The 15,674-nt window shown below is 36.6% G+C and overlaps 1 protein-coding gene across 1 annotated transcript; it reads left to right on the forward strand.

Moving 5' to 3' along the window:
- The first annotated feature begins 185 nt into the window (after nt 1–185).
- On the forward strand, nt 186–8,008 carry LOC139154663 (vomeronasal type-2 receptor 26-like). Its single transcript, XM_070729528.1, has 5 exons — nt 186–221; nt 572–1,423; nt 2,378–2,605; nt 6,892–7,018; nt 7,110–8,008. Exons 1-5 carry the CDS (start codon nt 186–188, stop codon nt 8,006–8,008), a joined length of 2,142 nt encoding a protein of 713 aa, XP_070585629.1.
- Nucleotides 8,009–15,674: the final 7,666 nt, after the last annotated feature.

Genomic DNA, 15,674 nt, shown 5'->3' on the forward strand with positions numbered 1-15,674 from the left:
ATCCTCAGATCCTACCCAACATCACATTGGGCTTCCACATTTTTAATGGCAATTTTAGTCCAGGCTGGAGTTACTTTGCCTCAATGTTGCTGCCTTTTACTCAAGGAAAATTCATTCCTAACTACAAGTGTGGTGTCCCCCAAAATTTGGCTGCAGTTATTGGAGCACCTGACATCGCTTCTCACATGGCAACTTTATTGTGTATCTATAAAGCCCCTCAGGTAATAGGTGCTGAAGTTATTATATTTATATAATATATAAAAGGAAGCAGTATGTTCCCTCCCATATTTGGATATACAAGGTGATTCAACAGGAAAACAAACAAACAAAAACAAACCCCACATATAACTCTTCCCTGGTACAAGCTGATAGGAGAACCTGTGTTCTAGAGGCTAAAGCTGCTGCCTTACAGGCAGAGTCCCCAGGTTCAAATCCCAGTAAGAGTATGGCTAGCTGATGAGAATAAGATAGCTTGAAATAGATCTATACAAGTTTCCCTTCCTTTTCATTATCAGCAAAAATATGTTATACACACACACCTATATTATTGCATATGTTTATCTTTCTGTAGTTGACCTATGGCCCTTCTCCAGTCATGCATAAAGAGAATCAAGCAGTTTTCTTCCAACAAATGTTTCCGGATGAATTGCACCAACATAAGGGCCTCCTGAAGCTATTGTTGCATTTTAGATGGATCTGGATTGGAATTCTTGTGGTAAAGGATGACAAAGGAGAGAAATTTGTACAAGAAGTGCTTCCCACATTTTCTGAACATGGCATCTGTATTGAATTCATAGAAGAATTCCCAATCTTATCTTTTTACAGTGATTTTACTGATATCATAGACAAAGGACTAAATATATACAAAGTTCTCATGAACAGTATAGCCAATGTGATAATATTGGATGGTGAATTTCGCTCCATATCATATCTGAGAAGTTTCCTCCAGTTTTCAGAAGTGGAGGATATACCAAGAAAGACAAAAATATTAATAACATCCATTCAGACAGATTTTACTACAAACTCCATTGAGAAATTTATGAGCATCCATTTCTTACATGGTGCTTTATCCTTTGCAGTTCACACAAAGGAGGTCCAAAACTTCCAGGATTTTTTTCAAAACCTAAATCCAAATAATAACCAACACGATCATTTTAGAAAAGATTTTTGGGAACAAGCATTCAGTTGTTTCTTCTCAAACACAAACATTGAAACCTCTGGGAAGAAATGTACTGGACATGAGAGATTTGAGACCCTTCCCACATCTGTGTTTGAAACACGGATGAGTGGACAGAGTTACAATATTTACAATGCAATCTATACTGTCACACATGCTTTACAATCTCTCTTTCTATACAAATCCAGGGGGAAAACATCAATGAAAGAAGGAAGGAGATATTTCCACAATCATATGTGGTGGCAGGTAAGCTTGCTAGCAGATTAACAACTATATCAGTAATTGCAACATCTCTCCATAAGTTCTAACAGATAATATCCTCTATGGCTTTTGACATTTGGTGTAAAGGTGAAATGTAGTAATGGCTTAACCAGCTGAACTATTTATATGTTCATAATAAAATGTCAAAAGTAATCCCACAAAATTATAATCACTTGCCTTAGAATATACAGTACTTCTATCTATGAAGTAAACTGCCCTTAGATCAGTTTCTAAGTAAAGAGTAGTAAGGGGTAGGAAATGACCTTTTCCCTTCATGTGAGGTACTGATGTAGTTATCCCTTCTAGATGTTTTTTATTGGGTTGAATGTATGCATTTAATCAGTTCTTTGATTGTTGAAAGTAGCGGCGGCAACTGCTGAAATGGCTCCGGCGGCTTCCCTTCATCACGTGACGTTCCCGGTGCTGTTGCTACTCGAAGGGAAGCCGCCGCCATTGCCGCCGCCGGGAAGGAGAAAGTTGGTGCAGCTGCTTACAGATAATAAGACGAAGCACTGAGGAAAGGAGCCCCCTGAAGCTGCCAGGATTGCAGCTGCCCCCACCCTTCCTGCAGCTTGGAGCGCTTATAGAGCTCCTCAGCCTCCTCAAGCTGCCGGGATTGCAGCCGCCCCCGGCGATAACATTTTGGATAATAAACAAAATTTTCTGTGGCTATTCAGTATCCGAATTTTTGTTCAGATACCGAAGCAAATTTTTGCTGAAAATTTTGTTTGGTATCCGAAATGTACTAGAACCAAAGTGTTTGAGAACCGAGGTACCACTGTATTTTATTGTGTAATGTATGTTAAAACATTTTCAGCTTTTTTTCAGTGGTGTCATATTTTATATCTATTCCCTTTGGAATCAGTGTTATGTTTTGAACAATTATATCTGCCTTCTCCTGTCTTTCATTGTTGCTCTTTGATTGTCTCTGTATTTCAGGTTCATTCTTTTTTGAGAAGTGTCAGATTCAACAACAGTGTTGGTGAAAAGATCTCCTTTGATAAAAAAGGAGAATTAATTGGTGGATATGATATAATCAACTGGATCACATTCCCAAACCAGTCCTTTCTTAGGGCCAAAGTTGGAGTGATAGATCCCACAGCTCCACCAAACAAGTTCTTTAATATTTCTGTAGATTCCATCACATGGCCAGAAGGCTTTAATCAGGTTAGTTTTTTAATCTAGATTCACTTGTCTTCATTCATGTAGCATAAAATATTTATTGATGAATGTTCCAGAGCATCATCTCTGAAGTAAACTAAATCTTTTAAGAAGATATTGGATAATCATTTGCCTAAAGCAGTGCAAGGTTTCCTTCCTAAGCAGGGGATTGGACTAGAAGACCTCCAAGATCTCTTACAAATCTGTTATTCTCTTATGCTCCCTAAATTCCTTCTTGAGTGGAGAATTCTAATTTCAAAGAATTGTTTTCTTATCATCTTTCTCCCTGCTAAAAATATATATGTTATATACAGCAATACAACTAATAAACAAATATAGTGGTACCTAAACTTAAGAACTTAATTAGTTCTGTGACCAGAATCTTAAATAGAAAAGTTTGTAGGTAGAAGCAATTCTTCCCATAGGAATCAATGTAAAAGCAAATAATGCATGCAAACCCATTAGGAAAGAAATAAGAGCCCAGAATTTGGGTGGGAGGAGGAGGAGGAGGACAGTCACTGCTGAAGGAAGAAGGTGAGGTGAGTGGAATCAAAAAATCCAAAACTTTAAAGCTTAAAAAAAAAGAGGGACTCTGAGGTGGCGAGGAGGGGCATGCGCCTCCCATACACCCGGCATGAGGCTGCCTCCTATACATGTGCCAGAGAGAGAAACCCAGGCAGGCGAGAGGGGGGAACCTCCTGCTCCTTTGACCAAAAGGTGGCTGCTGCTGCTGTTGCTACCTGCTTCTTCTTCCTTACCATGCTGAAGGGCTCCCCTTTCTTCTCACTTGCTCGCTTTGTAGCCAGCACCTTTCCTTCACTGTGGTGACCCCTCGGTTTGGCTGAAGCTGAGTTGAAGCATGCCCTTTTGCCTTTCCACACCCAGATGCTCTGGGAGGCAACCTCACACCAAGTGTATGGTAAGCCGTGCGAGGGAATCCCCACAGTGAAGTGGTTTATTCCCTCTCCAAGCACCCAGAGAAAGGAAAATGCTCTGTTCTCTCTGGGCTGCCAAAGCTTTCTTAAGCGCCACCAAAAGGCTCCTCTGGCAGCCCAGAAAAGCCCGAGATGGCTAGGATTAAAGGGGGAATGGTAGGAAACTGGCCTGGCCTTTGTGCCGCTCTCAAATTTCCTGGGAATTTTTTCCAGACTCAGGTTTTTAAGTAGAAAATGGTTCTTAAGAAGAGGCAAAATAAAATCTTGAACACCCAGTTCTTATTTAGAAAAGTTCTTAAGTAGAGGCATTCTTATGTAGAGGTACCACTGTATCATCTACTGAATATCAATAATACTACTTAATTTCATATCTATTACTCTTGGTATATGTCATTAATCTCATACTACCTCCTTTATCTAATTTTATCATCCAATTTACACAGATTGTTTCATTCTCCAATTTAAATTTTAATGCTATTGCTTAGTTCCTCTGCTAATTGTTCTCGCTTCTTTAATAAATCTAAACCATTGTAATTTATTCATGTCCTTATTTCCTTACTCATCATTCATTTTTAAACCCATTTTCTGATAACTAAATGCCCCCAAAATTTCACATTACTTATAATAAAAAATGTAATATCACTTCATATTAAATATTTCATATCTTATATATAACTAAAGTCTTTTACAATACAGAGAAGTGAAATATCATTCAAATGTCAAAACTTAAACAAATTAATTATTCCTTATACATCCCCTCTGATGTTACAAATATATCATGTTTAATTTATTTCAATAAATCCAATTTGTACCAATCTATAATGTAATTATTTCTCCAAGATTATCACTTCATTGTATAATTAATTAATTCTAAGTACTTATGTTAACTTTAATTTCTTGAATGAAAAATTTATTCATTATCAATATTAAATCTCATCATCAACTATTAATCATTCAAAACCTCAAAATTGGAGTGGTAGATCTGTCAGCTCCACCAAACATGTTCTTCAATATTTCTTTAGATTCCATCACATGGCCAATAAGCTTTAATCAGGTTAGTTTTTTGTCTTCATTCTTGTGTCTTCATTCATGTAGCATAAAATATATATTGATTAATGTTCCATAGCACCATCTCTGAAATAAACTAAGATCTTTTAAGGAGATGTTGGATAACCATTTATCTGAAGTAGTGTAGAGTTGTTGCCTAAACACAAGGTTGGACTAGAAGACCTCCAAGGTCCCTTCTAACTCTGCTATTCTACTCTATTCTATTCCATTCCATTCCATTCCATTCCATTCCCATCCCATCCCATTCCATCCCATCCCATCCCATTAAGAACAAATGTCCTGCAGAAGAAAAAATACAAATAAGAATACAGTGGTACCTCAAGATACGAACCCCTCGTCTTACGAACAACTCATGATACGAACCCGGGGTTCAGAAAAATTTTGCCTCTTCTTACGAACTTTTTTTGAGTTACGAACCGGCATTCGGAGACTGCTGGGAAGCCGCGCGGCTGTTTTAAAAGGTGACAGCCGGGTGGCGGGGCTTCCCAGAAGCCTCCCGAACACCGGTTCGTAACTCGAACAAAGTTCGTAAGAAGAGGCAAAATTTTGCTGAACCCCGGGTTCGGTTCGGGAGGTTGCTGGGAAGCCCCCCAGGCCGGCTGCGACCTTTTAAAACAGCCGTGCCGCTTCCGAGCTGTCTCCCGAAGCCGAACGCGGAAGTTCGGCTTTAGCGTTCGGCTTCAGGAGACAGCTGGGAAGTGGCGCGGGTGTTTTAAAAGGTCGCAGCTGGCCTGGGGGGCTTGCCAGCACCCCCCAAACCCTGAACCCGGGTTCGGGGGGGCTGGTAAGCCCCCCAGGCCGGCTGTCACCTTTTAAAACAGCCGCGCGGCTTCCCAGCAGTCGCCGAAAGCCGTTTTTTTGCGGGGGGTTTTTTGGTTGCACGGATTAATTGACTTTACATTGTTTCCTATGGGAAACAACGTTTCGTCTTACGAACCTTTCGTCTTACGAACCTCCTCCTTGCACCAATTAAGTTCGTATCATGAGGTATTACTGTATTTATTTTTCTTTTTTTCAACAACATCAATTTGCATTACAATGAATCAATTTTGAGATTATGGTATACATATCCAATGCTACCTCCTTTACTTTTGACATCTGGACAAAAATAGCTGCTCAAATATCTTATATTATACTAATAAGCTATAAATTAATACACTTTTAAAGCTGTTCCTAATTTTAATCACCTCTAATTGATTAGGCTGTAGTGTTTCAAATTTCTCCATATCACCTCCATATCAATTTTCATGTATATTTTATTAACCTTTTTAAATAGAGCAGCTCCGAGTCCTCAGAGAGGGGTGGCATACAAATCTAATAAATTATTAATAAATTATTATTATTAATAGTAAATGCCCTTTAAAATAAAAGAATCTATAAATAACCCCCCCCCCCCCAAAAAAAATTCCGATAACAAATTCAAGGAGAAAAAAGCTGAATAATATATCACCAATATTGCAAATTAATAAACCAAATTAATAAACCTGCTTAATAATAATTCCTTTAAATAGGTATTATAAAAAGAAAAAATAAAGATATAGGATTTAAGGTTAAAAAAGAAGAATAAAGGAAAAGGGAAGGCACAAAAAAAGCACAGTAAGAAAGAAAAGAAAAACAAAAAAGAAAGGAAAAAAGAAAGAAAAAGGATCTTTCTTCTTTTTCTTACGAACATCCCATGTAAATCCAAGTAAAGCTATCATAACTTGCAGAACTTTAAGGTTCGCAAATGAACCAATAAAATCCTCCAACCCACTCTAGAACACATCTCTATAAATCCAGTGACATAATAGACTCATCATAACTTTCTTCATTGTCTATTACCTGAGAAATCATCATACCCTACTCTAATTATATCGCTGTATACCCAGCGGAATCCTCATACCCTATTCTAGTTATATTGCTGCAAACCCAGCGGAATCCTCATACCCTATTCTAATTGTATCACTGTAAATCCAGCGGAACCCCCATATCCTATTCTAATTGTATCACTGTAAATCCAATGGAATCATCATGCCCTATTCTAAAAAAGAAAGAAAGAGAGGAAAAAAAGAAAAAACACTAATAACCCACTGGAATCAATTTCTAAGTATATCGCTGCATACCCAGCTGAATCTTCATACCCTACTCTAATTATATTGCTGCATACACAGCGGAATCATCATGCCCTACTCTAAATATATTGATCCCAATAGATTAAAAAAGTCCTCTCTTAATTTTATTTTAATAGTATCATTCCAAGCATTTCTTCCCACTCTGTATCTTAAAATATTATTCTTCATTTATTGATAGACATTACCTTTATCTTTGTGCAATGATCCTTGTGAGACAGGACACAGCAAAGCCCAGAAAGAAGGGAAGCCATTTTGTTGCTATGATTGCTGGCTATGCCCAGAAGGGAAAATATCAAAGGAGAAAGGTAGGAAATTTCCAAATATAATGGGAATAAGATATTGGAGTACAACACTGTATGTAATCAGCTATATCAATTTCACTGTGCTCTTTTTTAGATATGGATGACTGCTGTACATGTCCTGTAGATCAATATCCAAATCCTGACAAAAACATGTGCTTTCCAAAGCGGATCACCTTTTTGTCCTATGAAGAACCTTTGGGGATCAGTCTGATGGTTCTTTCCATATTTTTTGCGTTAATGACAACTTTGATCATCACAGTATTCATGAAACATAAAAATACTCCCATCGTCAAAGCCAACAACCGAAATCTCACTTATATACTTCTAGTTTCCCTTTTCCTGTCTTTCCTTTGTGTCTTTCTATTTGTTGGGAGACCGGATAAGGTTTTGTGCCTCCTCCGACAACCAGCTTTTGGCCTCATCTTTTCTGTAGCAATTTCTTGTGTATTGGCCAAAACCTTTGTTGTGGTTCTAGCATTCATGGCCACCAAACCTGGTTCCAGATTGAAGAAATGGGTGGGTGGAAGAATGGTTAGCTACATTCTTCTATCCTGCTCCTTTGTTCAAATATGTGTTTGTGCTGTGTGGCTGATAAGATCCCCACCATATCCAGATTTTGATGCACACTCAATGTCTGAAGAACTCATCCTGGAGTGCAACGAAGACTCTGTCATGTTCTGCTGTGTTTTGGGCTTTATGGGTTTTCTTGCTCTTGTTAGTTTCTCTGCTGCTTTTCTAGCTAGGAAGTTACCTGACAGTTTCAATGAAGCCAAATTCATCACCTTCAGCATGTTGGTCTTCTGCAGTGTTTGGCTGTGCTTTATTCCAACTTATTTAAGTACAAGGGGAAAATATATGTTGGCTGTAGAGGTCTTCTCCACAATCTCCTCCAGTGCTGGGTTATTAGTGTGCATCTTTCTTCCCAAGTGCTTTATCATTGTGATACGACCTGAACTGAACAATAAACATCAGCTCATGAAAAGAAAGTTTTAAATATATATATTTAAAACTTTCTTATATATATATATATATATATATATATATATATATATATATATATATATATATGTAGATTGTTCTGAGTTCGGGTTTTGCCCTGTGTAATGTTTTGCATGTCTATGCGACGTTTCGGTGAAATCACATTCACCATCTTCAGGCTGGAGTTCCAATCTTTGTGTTGTTGTAAATGGAATATTAGCAAACTGACATTTCTTCCCAGTATGTAGTGTGGGGGTGGAGATTTGCTTTGAATGTAGCAAATAGATTGGGTGACTATGCTTCAGTGATCTGATTGGTTGGTGTAATCACAGTTATTAGAAGGAATGACATGAAGATTTTATGAAGTTTTTTGTTTAAGGCTGATTTCCAAATATAAAATTCTAAAATCATAATAATTAGAAGGATTGACATGTTGATTATTATGAAGTGTTTATTTTGTTTAAGGCTGGTTTCCAAATCTCTGGCAGGCGGGAGGTATCATCTCTTTTATTTAAACAAAGGGGTCTCCTCTCAATTTCGATAGCTTCTAGAGAGATTCTTTTATATAAATTCTCTGTTTTGTGGAGTAATTTAGTTTTTTCAAAGTCAATTTCGTGCCCTGTTTTTTTAATGTGCTGGACAAGGGAGGAGGTCTTATCTTGTTTTTTGACTGCATTCACATGTTCTGCTATGCGTTGGCTCACTCTTCGGTTAGTTTGTCCAATGTATGTGGCTGCACATGTTTTGCAAGGGATTTCATAGATTCCTTGGTATTCCAATTGGATTTTATCTTTGGGGCTCCTTAGGATATTAGATATTTTTTGGTTAGTGCAAAATGAGGTTTTGATGTTATGTTTGTGCAGAATTTTACTAATTTTATCCGTGGTGCCTTTGATGTAAGGAAGGATGGTGGTGCCATTGTCCTGTTCTTGATCTTGTTTTTTGGGGGGTGTCTCTTTATTGATTAGGTTTGTTATTGTTTTCTCTTTGAATCCATTAGAAATTAGTACATCTTTGAGTTTGTTCAATTCAGTTTTTAAGTGCTCATGGTCAGCTAAGCGTTTGGTTCTGGTGATGAGAGTTTTGGCCACTGAGGTGATTTGTGCGGGGTGGTGGTGTGAGTGTGCATTTAGATAACGGTTGGTATGGGTTTTCTTTTGGTAGATAGTATGTCCTAGGCTGCCATTGGGTTTTTTATAGACCAGTACATCTAGAAAGGGAAGTTGATCATTGATTTCTGTTTCCATAGTAAACTGTATTTTGGGGTGTAGGCTGTTGAGATGTGTGAGGAAATTGTCTATATATATGTGTGTGAATGATGAGGCAGCAGCCATCTCGATCACCGGAACATAGAAACTTTAATAAAACTACTTAGCTTTCGTTAGCGTGCTGCTAACTTCGTCAGAGTTTTAAAATGCCGTGGGAGACAAACATCTTTATAAAGCATTACTCAGTCTGCTCATTGCCCGCGTCACGGGGCCACACCCTTCCCTCCCCCCTGCGGTAAGACTGAGTAATGCTTTATAAAGATGTTTGTCTCCCACGGCATTTTAAAACTCTGACGAAGTTAGCAGCACGCTAACGAAAGCTAAGTGGTTTTATTAAAGTTTCTATGTTCCGGTGATCGAGATGGCTGCTGCCTCATCATTCACGTATGTACCTGGAACTCGCATTTTTAGGACTATTCTTGATATATATATATATATATATATATATATATATATATATATATATATATATATGTAGATTGTTCTGAGTTCGGGTTTTGCCCTGTGTAATGTTTTGCATGTCTATACACAGGGCAAAACCCGAACTCAGAACAATCTACATACATATACCCGTGAAAATTTACGAAAACAAATATATATATATATATATATATATATATATATATATATATATATAGACACACACACACACACACACACACACACACATACATACATACATATATCACATGTTTTTGCTGAATTTTTAAAATTATCACATGCAAAAACATGTGATAAATACAGAAAATAGTTTTTTGGCTATGAATAAATTAACTGCTTTGAAATGGCCCAGGGTTGGGCCTAGAGGCAAAGAGGAGCTGTGACGTTCCTTCAATATACCAGGGTGATCCAACAGAAAAAACATATATATGTATATGTGTATGTGTATGTGTATATATGTATATGTATATGTATAGGGGTGGACAAACAAATGGAAACACCTTGCAGCTCTTCCATGGAATCCAGATTTGTGAAGCTCCCTTCGAACAGTTTTTGTGGAAACTGGGTTCTGTACATGTCTATTGAGCTCTGCAGTGATTTTAAGAGCTGCGGTCTTGCGATCCACTCTAACAATTTGCTTTAGAGTCTGATGGTCTCTCTCAGACAACTTCAACTTTTGACCAGACCTGTGCTTGGCTGAGGATGTTTTCCCTTCTCTTTCAAAAGCAGTCATTACTTTGGAGACTTTACCTCTTGAAACACCAAACATTTGGGCACTTTCTGTTACACTAGCAGCTGCCATTTGAGCACCAACAATTTAGCCTCTTTGAAAGTCTGAGAGGTCTGCCATTTCTAAAAGTTTATAACCAATTTCCTTAAATTTCTGTTAAAAAAGATAGTTTAAAAAACATATCAAATAACAGAATTTTTAAAAAAACACATTAAAATATGTCAAGTTTTGATTGATTTGAACATGTTCAAACATTATGATGCCAAAAAGTCAAGTGCTTCCATTTTTCTGTACACCCCCTGATATATGTATTTGTAGATGAATTTTCAAATTTTGAAGAAGGAAACTTGACCAGTTTCCAATTTGATTAGCTGAAATGGACTTATTGCAGATTACACATGCATCACAGACTTTTCTAGATGCACCCACCATGAGCTCCGATGTGATAAATTAAATAAAGAGGAAATTCTCCCTCAAAACATCATAAATCTTTCTTGAAGATTAGCAGAGGCATAAAGCATTTACAGAAATGCAAAGAGAATCTAAGATTTGTGGTTTTAAGGGAAGACAGATCTTCTTTCTCTATCATGAAGTGAGTACAATAAATCTTAATAAAATGGCTTGGGAAAATTGAAATGAAACTGGATCAACTGCTTCAGATTGTTACTAGTGGAAACTGTGTTGGAAAATCTTTCCTTAGATATTAAAACAGTTAAAAAAGGAGCAGATGCGTCAGCTGAAAAAATTTGGAAATTAGAACATCAAGTTAAAAGTCAGGATGATATTTGTAAGCAATTGAATTATAGAATTGCAAATTTGGAAGGATTATATAAATCAAAACTACCATCACTATATGTAATAAATAGAGATAACGAAACAAATCTAAGTAGGGTTATAGGAGAGTTGAAGGGAAGATGGATAATTAAGATAGAACAATTATATGAGAAGGATGGGAGGCCAAGTAGAAATCATATTTATTTATTTTATTTATTTATTAGATTTGTATGCTGCCCCTCTCTGTATAGAATGGTGGCCAGGTAAGGGAAGATGGCTACAAACAAATGCTATATGTAAATATCTGAATGAAAGGGAGAATAAAGAAGCACTATTTAGGGAGGAGATAAAGTTAGAGAAAATGATAAGAGAAAAAAAAGAGGGTACCAAGGTGTAAGCAAGTAATATATATATAAGATGTTAGTGCAGTCAGATGGGGATGTGATCCAAGGATTGATTAAATGGTGGCAAAATGAGATACAAGTAGAGGCGCAAGAGATGAAAAATATAGTAGAGAATATAAGGAAAACTAAGAATACAAGAGTTAGGGAAATGAGAAGGAAAATATTGCATAAGTGGTATTACCCGTTCAACTCGCATACTTTCAGCAGAATGTTAAGGGTATTTGTTGGCATGGGTGCCAAGATAAAGGAGTGTTTATGCATATGTTTTGGGAATGCCCGATAGTGCAGAATTTTTGGCAAAAAGTGCAAGAGGATATTAATAGGATGTTAAATATAAGATGGATAATTATTAAGGAAATGGCAGTATTAGTTAAAAGTAATAAGATGGGAGAATTTAGAGAAATAAAACAAGCAGCGATAGAAAGCGCTCAGGATGTTAATAGTTTTGGGTTGGAAGGATGCGACAAAATGGACAATGCAAAATTGGTACCAGTACATGGTGGTCCACATTCAATTTGAGGTTATGGACAAAAGGATGAATTTGGTTAATGAAACTGACTTGCTACAACTGATGGGACAAGGTAAGACGATACATGGCGAGTAGAATCTGAGACCAAACTACAAGAAACAAATTGGAATCACTTTAGAATATATGTAAATAGATATTTTGCTCTTGGGTTAAAATGGTTTATACAAGAAGCATCCCCGATTGGTGATGGGGTATGAATGTTTGTCTGGTGGTGGGCACAATTCACAAAACACTTGTTTTATGTTGTGTGAGTCTTATATTGTAATTAAAACTAATAAAAAAATTAATACAAAAAAGAAATGGACTTATTGTCAAAATGGGAGGTAAAATTGAATGATGCAACAATCATTACCACTCTTTTTAGTTCTATGTTTTTTTGTATTTATTTGTAATAAATCTATGATTTATTTTCTTTAATTTAGGGTTTCAAGTTGTCATTTGGTACCATTGAATGAGAGCCCTCTCATAAGTTCATGTTCTCTATGATAAACATTTTTCTGTCTTAAATTATTGAGTGGTCAAGTCATATGAATCCTTGGAGAGGGGCGGCATACAAATCCAATTAATAAAATAAATAAATAAATAAATAAACAAATAAATAAATAAACAAATAAATAAATAAATAAATAAATAAATATGAGAAGGCATAGTTTAGGCCTGTTTTTTGTTTTTGGTAGTTTAACTTTGATTTGGCTTTGGAGGAAGAAGCAAAGTGAGTCTGACTGGACAATGTTTTAAAACCATATTATGGAATATCTTGTGTTGATATGGGTTTGATATATTTTAATATTTGTTCACTTTTATTGCATTCATTGGCAGCCATCCAGCAATTCTTGTTAGGATAAAACCAGTGTATGTTGGCTAAGAAGGCCACTTGGTACATAACTTTTGAAGACAGCTATAATTATAATTTTGCCATTACATGTATACTGGCAGAAACTGAAATCTTCTTCTTTCTACTGTATTTCTTTTTCTTCTTTCTTTCTGCACTTTTTTCTTTTCTGAAATAATTTATAAAATGTGCAATGTTCAGCAAAAAGATGAATCTGGCAACCTCACTATGGTTCTACATCCTTTCCACGCTTTGGTTGCCATGAGAAACGGGAGGGGTGGGTTTTGGTATATTGGGAGTGGAAGAGTGCAGGAGGCCTTGTTAAGTTTTGTTTTTCCTACACAGAGTGGGATGGTGGGGTGGCGCAGCAGGTAAAGTGCTGTACTGCAGGCCACTGAAGCTGACTGTAGATCTGCAGGTCAGCGGTTCAAATCTCATCACCAGCTCAAGATTGACTCAGCCTTCCATCCTTCCGAGGTGGGTAAAATGAGGATCCAGATTGTGGGGGCAATATGCTGGCTCTGTTAAAAAGTGCTATTGCTAACATGTTGTAAGGGCGGCATAAAAATTGAATACATATTTTTTTAAAAAATCGAATAAATAAATAGCTTTCATTTTCCTGCAAAGCTGGTGACCAGGAGGAGTCCGTTAGAAGCTGCATTCCATCAGTGTGATGTGGGTTTGGAGATGCGTCCATTTGATGGTCATGGATACTAGAGATTGGCTACTCTCCAAAGAGGGGGGCAAATGGGGATTTTTGATATATGCTTGTATCACACCTTTTTCTAAGTTTCTGCTTTACTTATGTTGCTTTCAGTTCTGACTTTAGATAAATTCACTTTTGAAGTTTGAAATGGACTCTGAGTTTTATTTTTCTTAAGTTCCTATAGAAACAGCTGACATTAAGCAGAAATTGCATTGAACAATCACTCCCAAAGAATTCTTCTCTACCGGGAACTGAGCAGAGATGTCCTGTCAGGAGAATGGAGGAGAGCAATCGGAGGAAGATACCAGCTTACGAAGTCTTCCTCCTCCCATATTCCAAAAAGAGGAAGATTTGGGCCAAAATGGAGATGAACAGCTTCAAGCTGAGCAGTCACAGAGGCATCCTAGATTGTCAATGGGTGTTGGAATAAGTCTCATATCTGAGGATGAACCTCTTTTTTCTGATGCAAATGTGACCCACTGTTCTTCATTTATGGTGGAATAGTTCATAGTCCATCTTTTGTATGTTATAGGGTCTTGGTTATTGAGAGTTAAGAGTATGGGGTTATGGTCGGCCCATGTGGCAGGTAAGATTTTTATTTCTCTTGTTTGATTTATAATATAAGAATTGGATCAAGCCATATCTATGCGGGACCAGGATTTGTGTGGGTATGAGAAAAAAGTGTATTGTGTATTTTCCGGGTGGTGTGTTCTCCATATATCTTTAAGGGCAAATTCGTATGTTAGGTGATCAAATGTAGATGGGAGGATTTTTCGAGAACAGTGGTGTTTGCTACTCTTATGGTCTTTGCTTTTGTTGTGTATCTCGTTGAAATCACCTATTATAATAAAATTTGTTAAATTTAATTCTAGATTTTTTTATGTAGTTGTGTGTAAAATGCTAATTGATTAATAGTGGGTGCATATATTCCTATTATTGTTAATTGTTCATTTTTTATCGTTATTTATACCATTAAAATTTGGCCATCAGGTTCTTCATATATAAGTTTTGGTTTATATTGACTTTTGACGTATATTGCTATTCCTCTCCTTTTAACTAATGCTGATGAGGTGAAAAGTTTGCCAAGACCTGAGAGTAATAAGGTCATGATGTCTTTTTTTACGATATGTGTTTCTTGTAGACATGTAATGTGGAAATTATGGCTTAGGAGTTTGTGGAAAAATGTTTCTCTTTTTTTGACTGAATTCAATTCATTAATATTCGTTGAGAATATGGTAATGTCGTCTTTTTGTGTTGTAGTATCTAATTTTCTGCCATTTTTATTTTTTGGCTTTGGCTTTTGCCCTTGTGATTGGTCCTTGTCTGTCATGTTTGTTTTGTAGTTTCTGTGGGTCATTTTCCTCAGTCTGTATTGTTTCTGGCTCTTTTTCTTGGATGATGTCTTCTAAACTTGATTCTTCGGTGTTTGTTGTATCTTTATATTCTATTTCTTTTGAAAATCTTTCTTCGAGGGGTTTTAATAATGGATTTTTTAATAATTGGTAGTTTTATTGGTTTAGTAACTAACATTTGACTTCTTTTTATTGTATTGTATTTTTTTATATTGTTGTAAGTCACCCTGAGTCCCATTGGGATTAGGTGGCATAGAAGTCAAATAAATAAACAAACAAACAAATAAACAAACAAACAAACAAACAATCAAGACTATAAGGACAGGGCAGATGACTTTTTCATTATTCAAAACAGCAAGGAAGAAATATGTTTATCTGGATATTGCACATAAATTTTTCAATTTATTCCCATGGTGTAATAAAGCTATTTTTTGGTAACATATGTCAAAGGATGCCAAGGGAAAAACATGATCCAAACATGCACAAGGAGCTGCCTATATAGTTCTACAGAGGAATTATTGAGTCTGTCATCTGCATGTCTATAACTGTCTGATTTGGTTGTGCAACCCAACAAGATAGACACAGACTTCAGAGAATAATTAGAACTGTAGGAAAAAAAAATTGCTGCCAACCTGCCTTCCACTG

Source organism: Erythrolamprus reginae, chromosome Z, assembly GCF_031021105.1.
Source record: "Erythrolamprus reginae isolate rEryReg1 chromosome Z, rEryReg1.hap1, whole genome shotgun sequence".
NCBI lineage: Eukaryota > Metazoa > Chordata > Lepidosauria > Squamata > Dipsadidae > Erythrolamprus > Erythrolamprus reginae.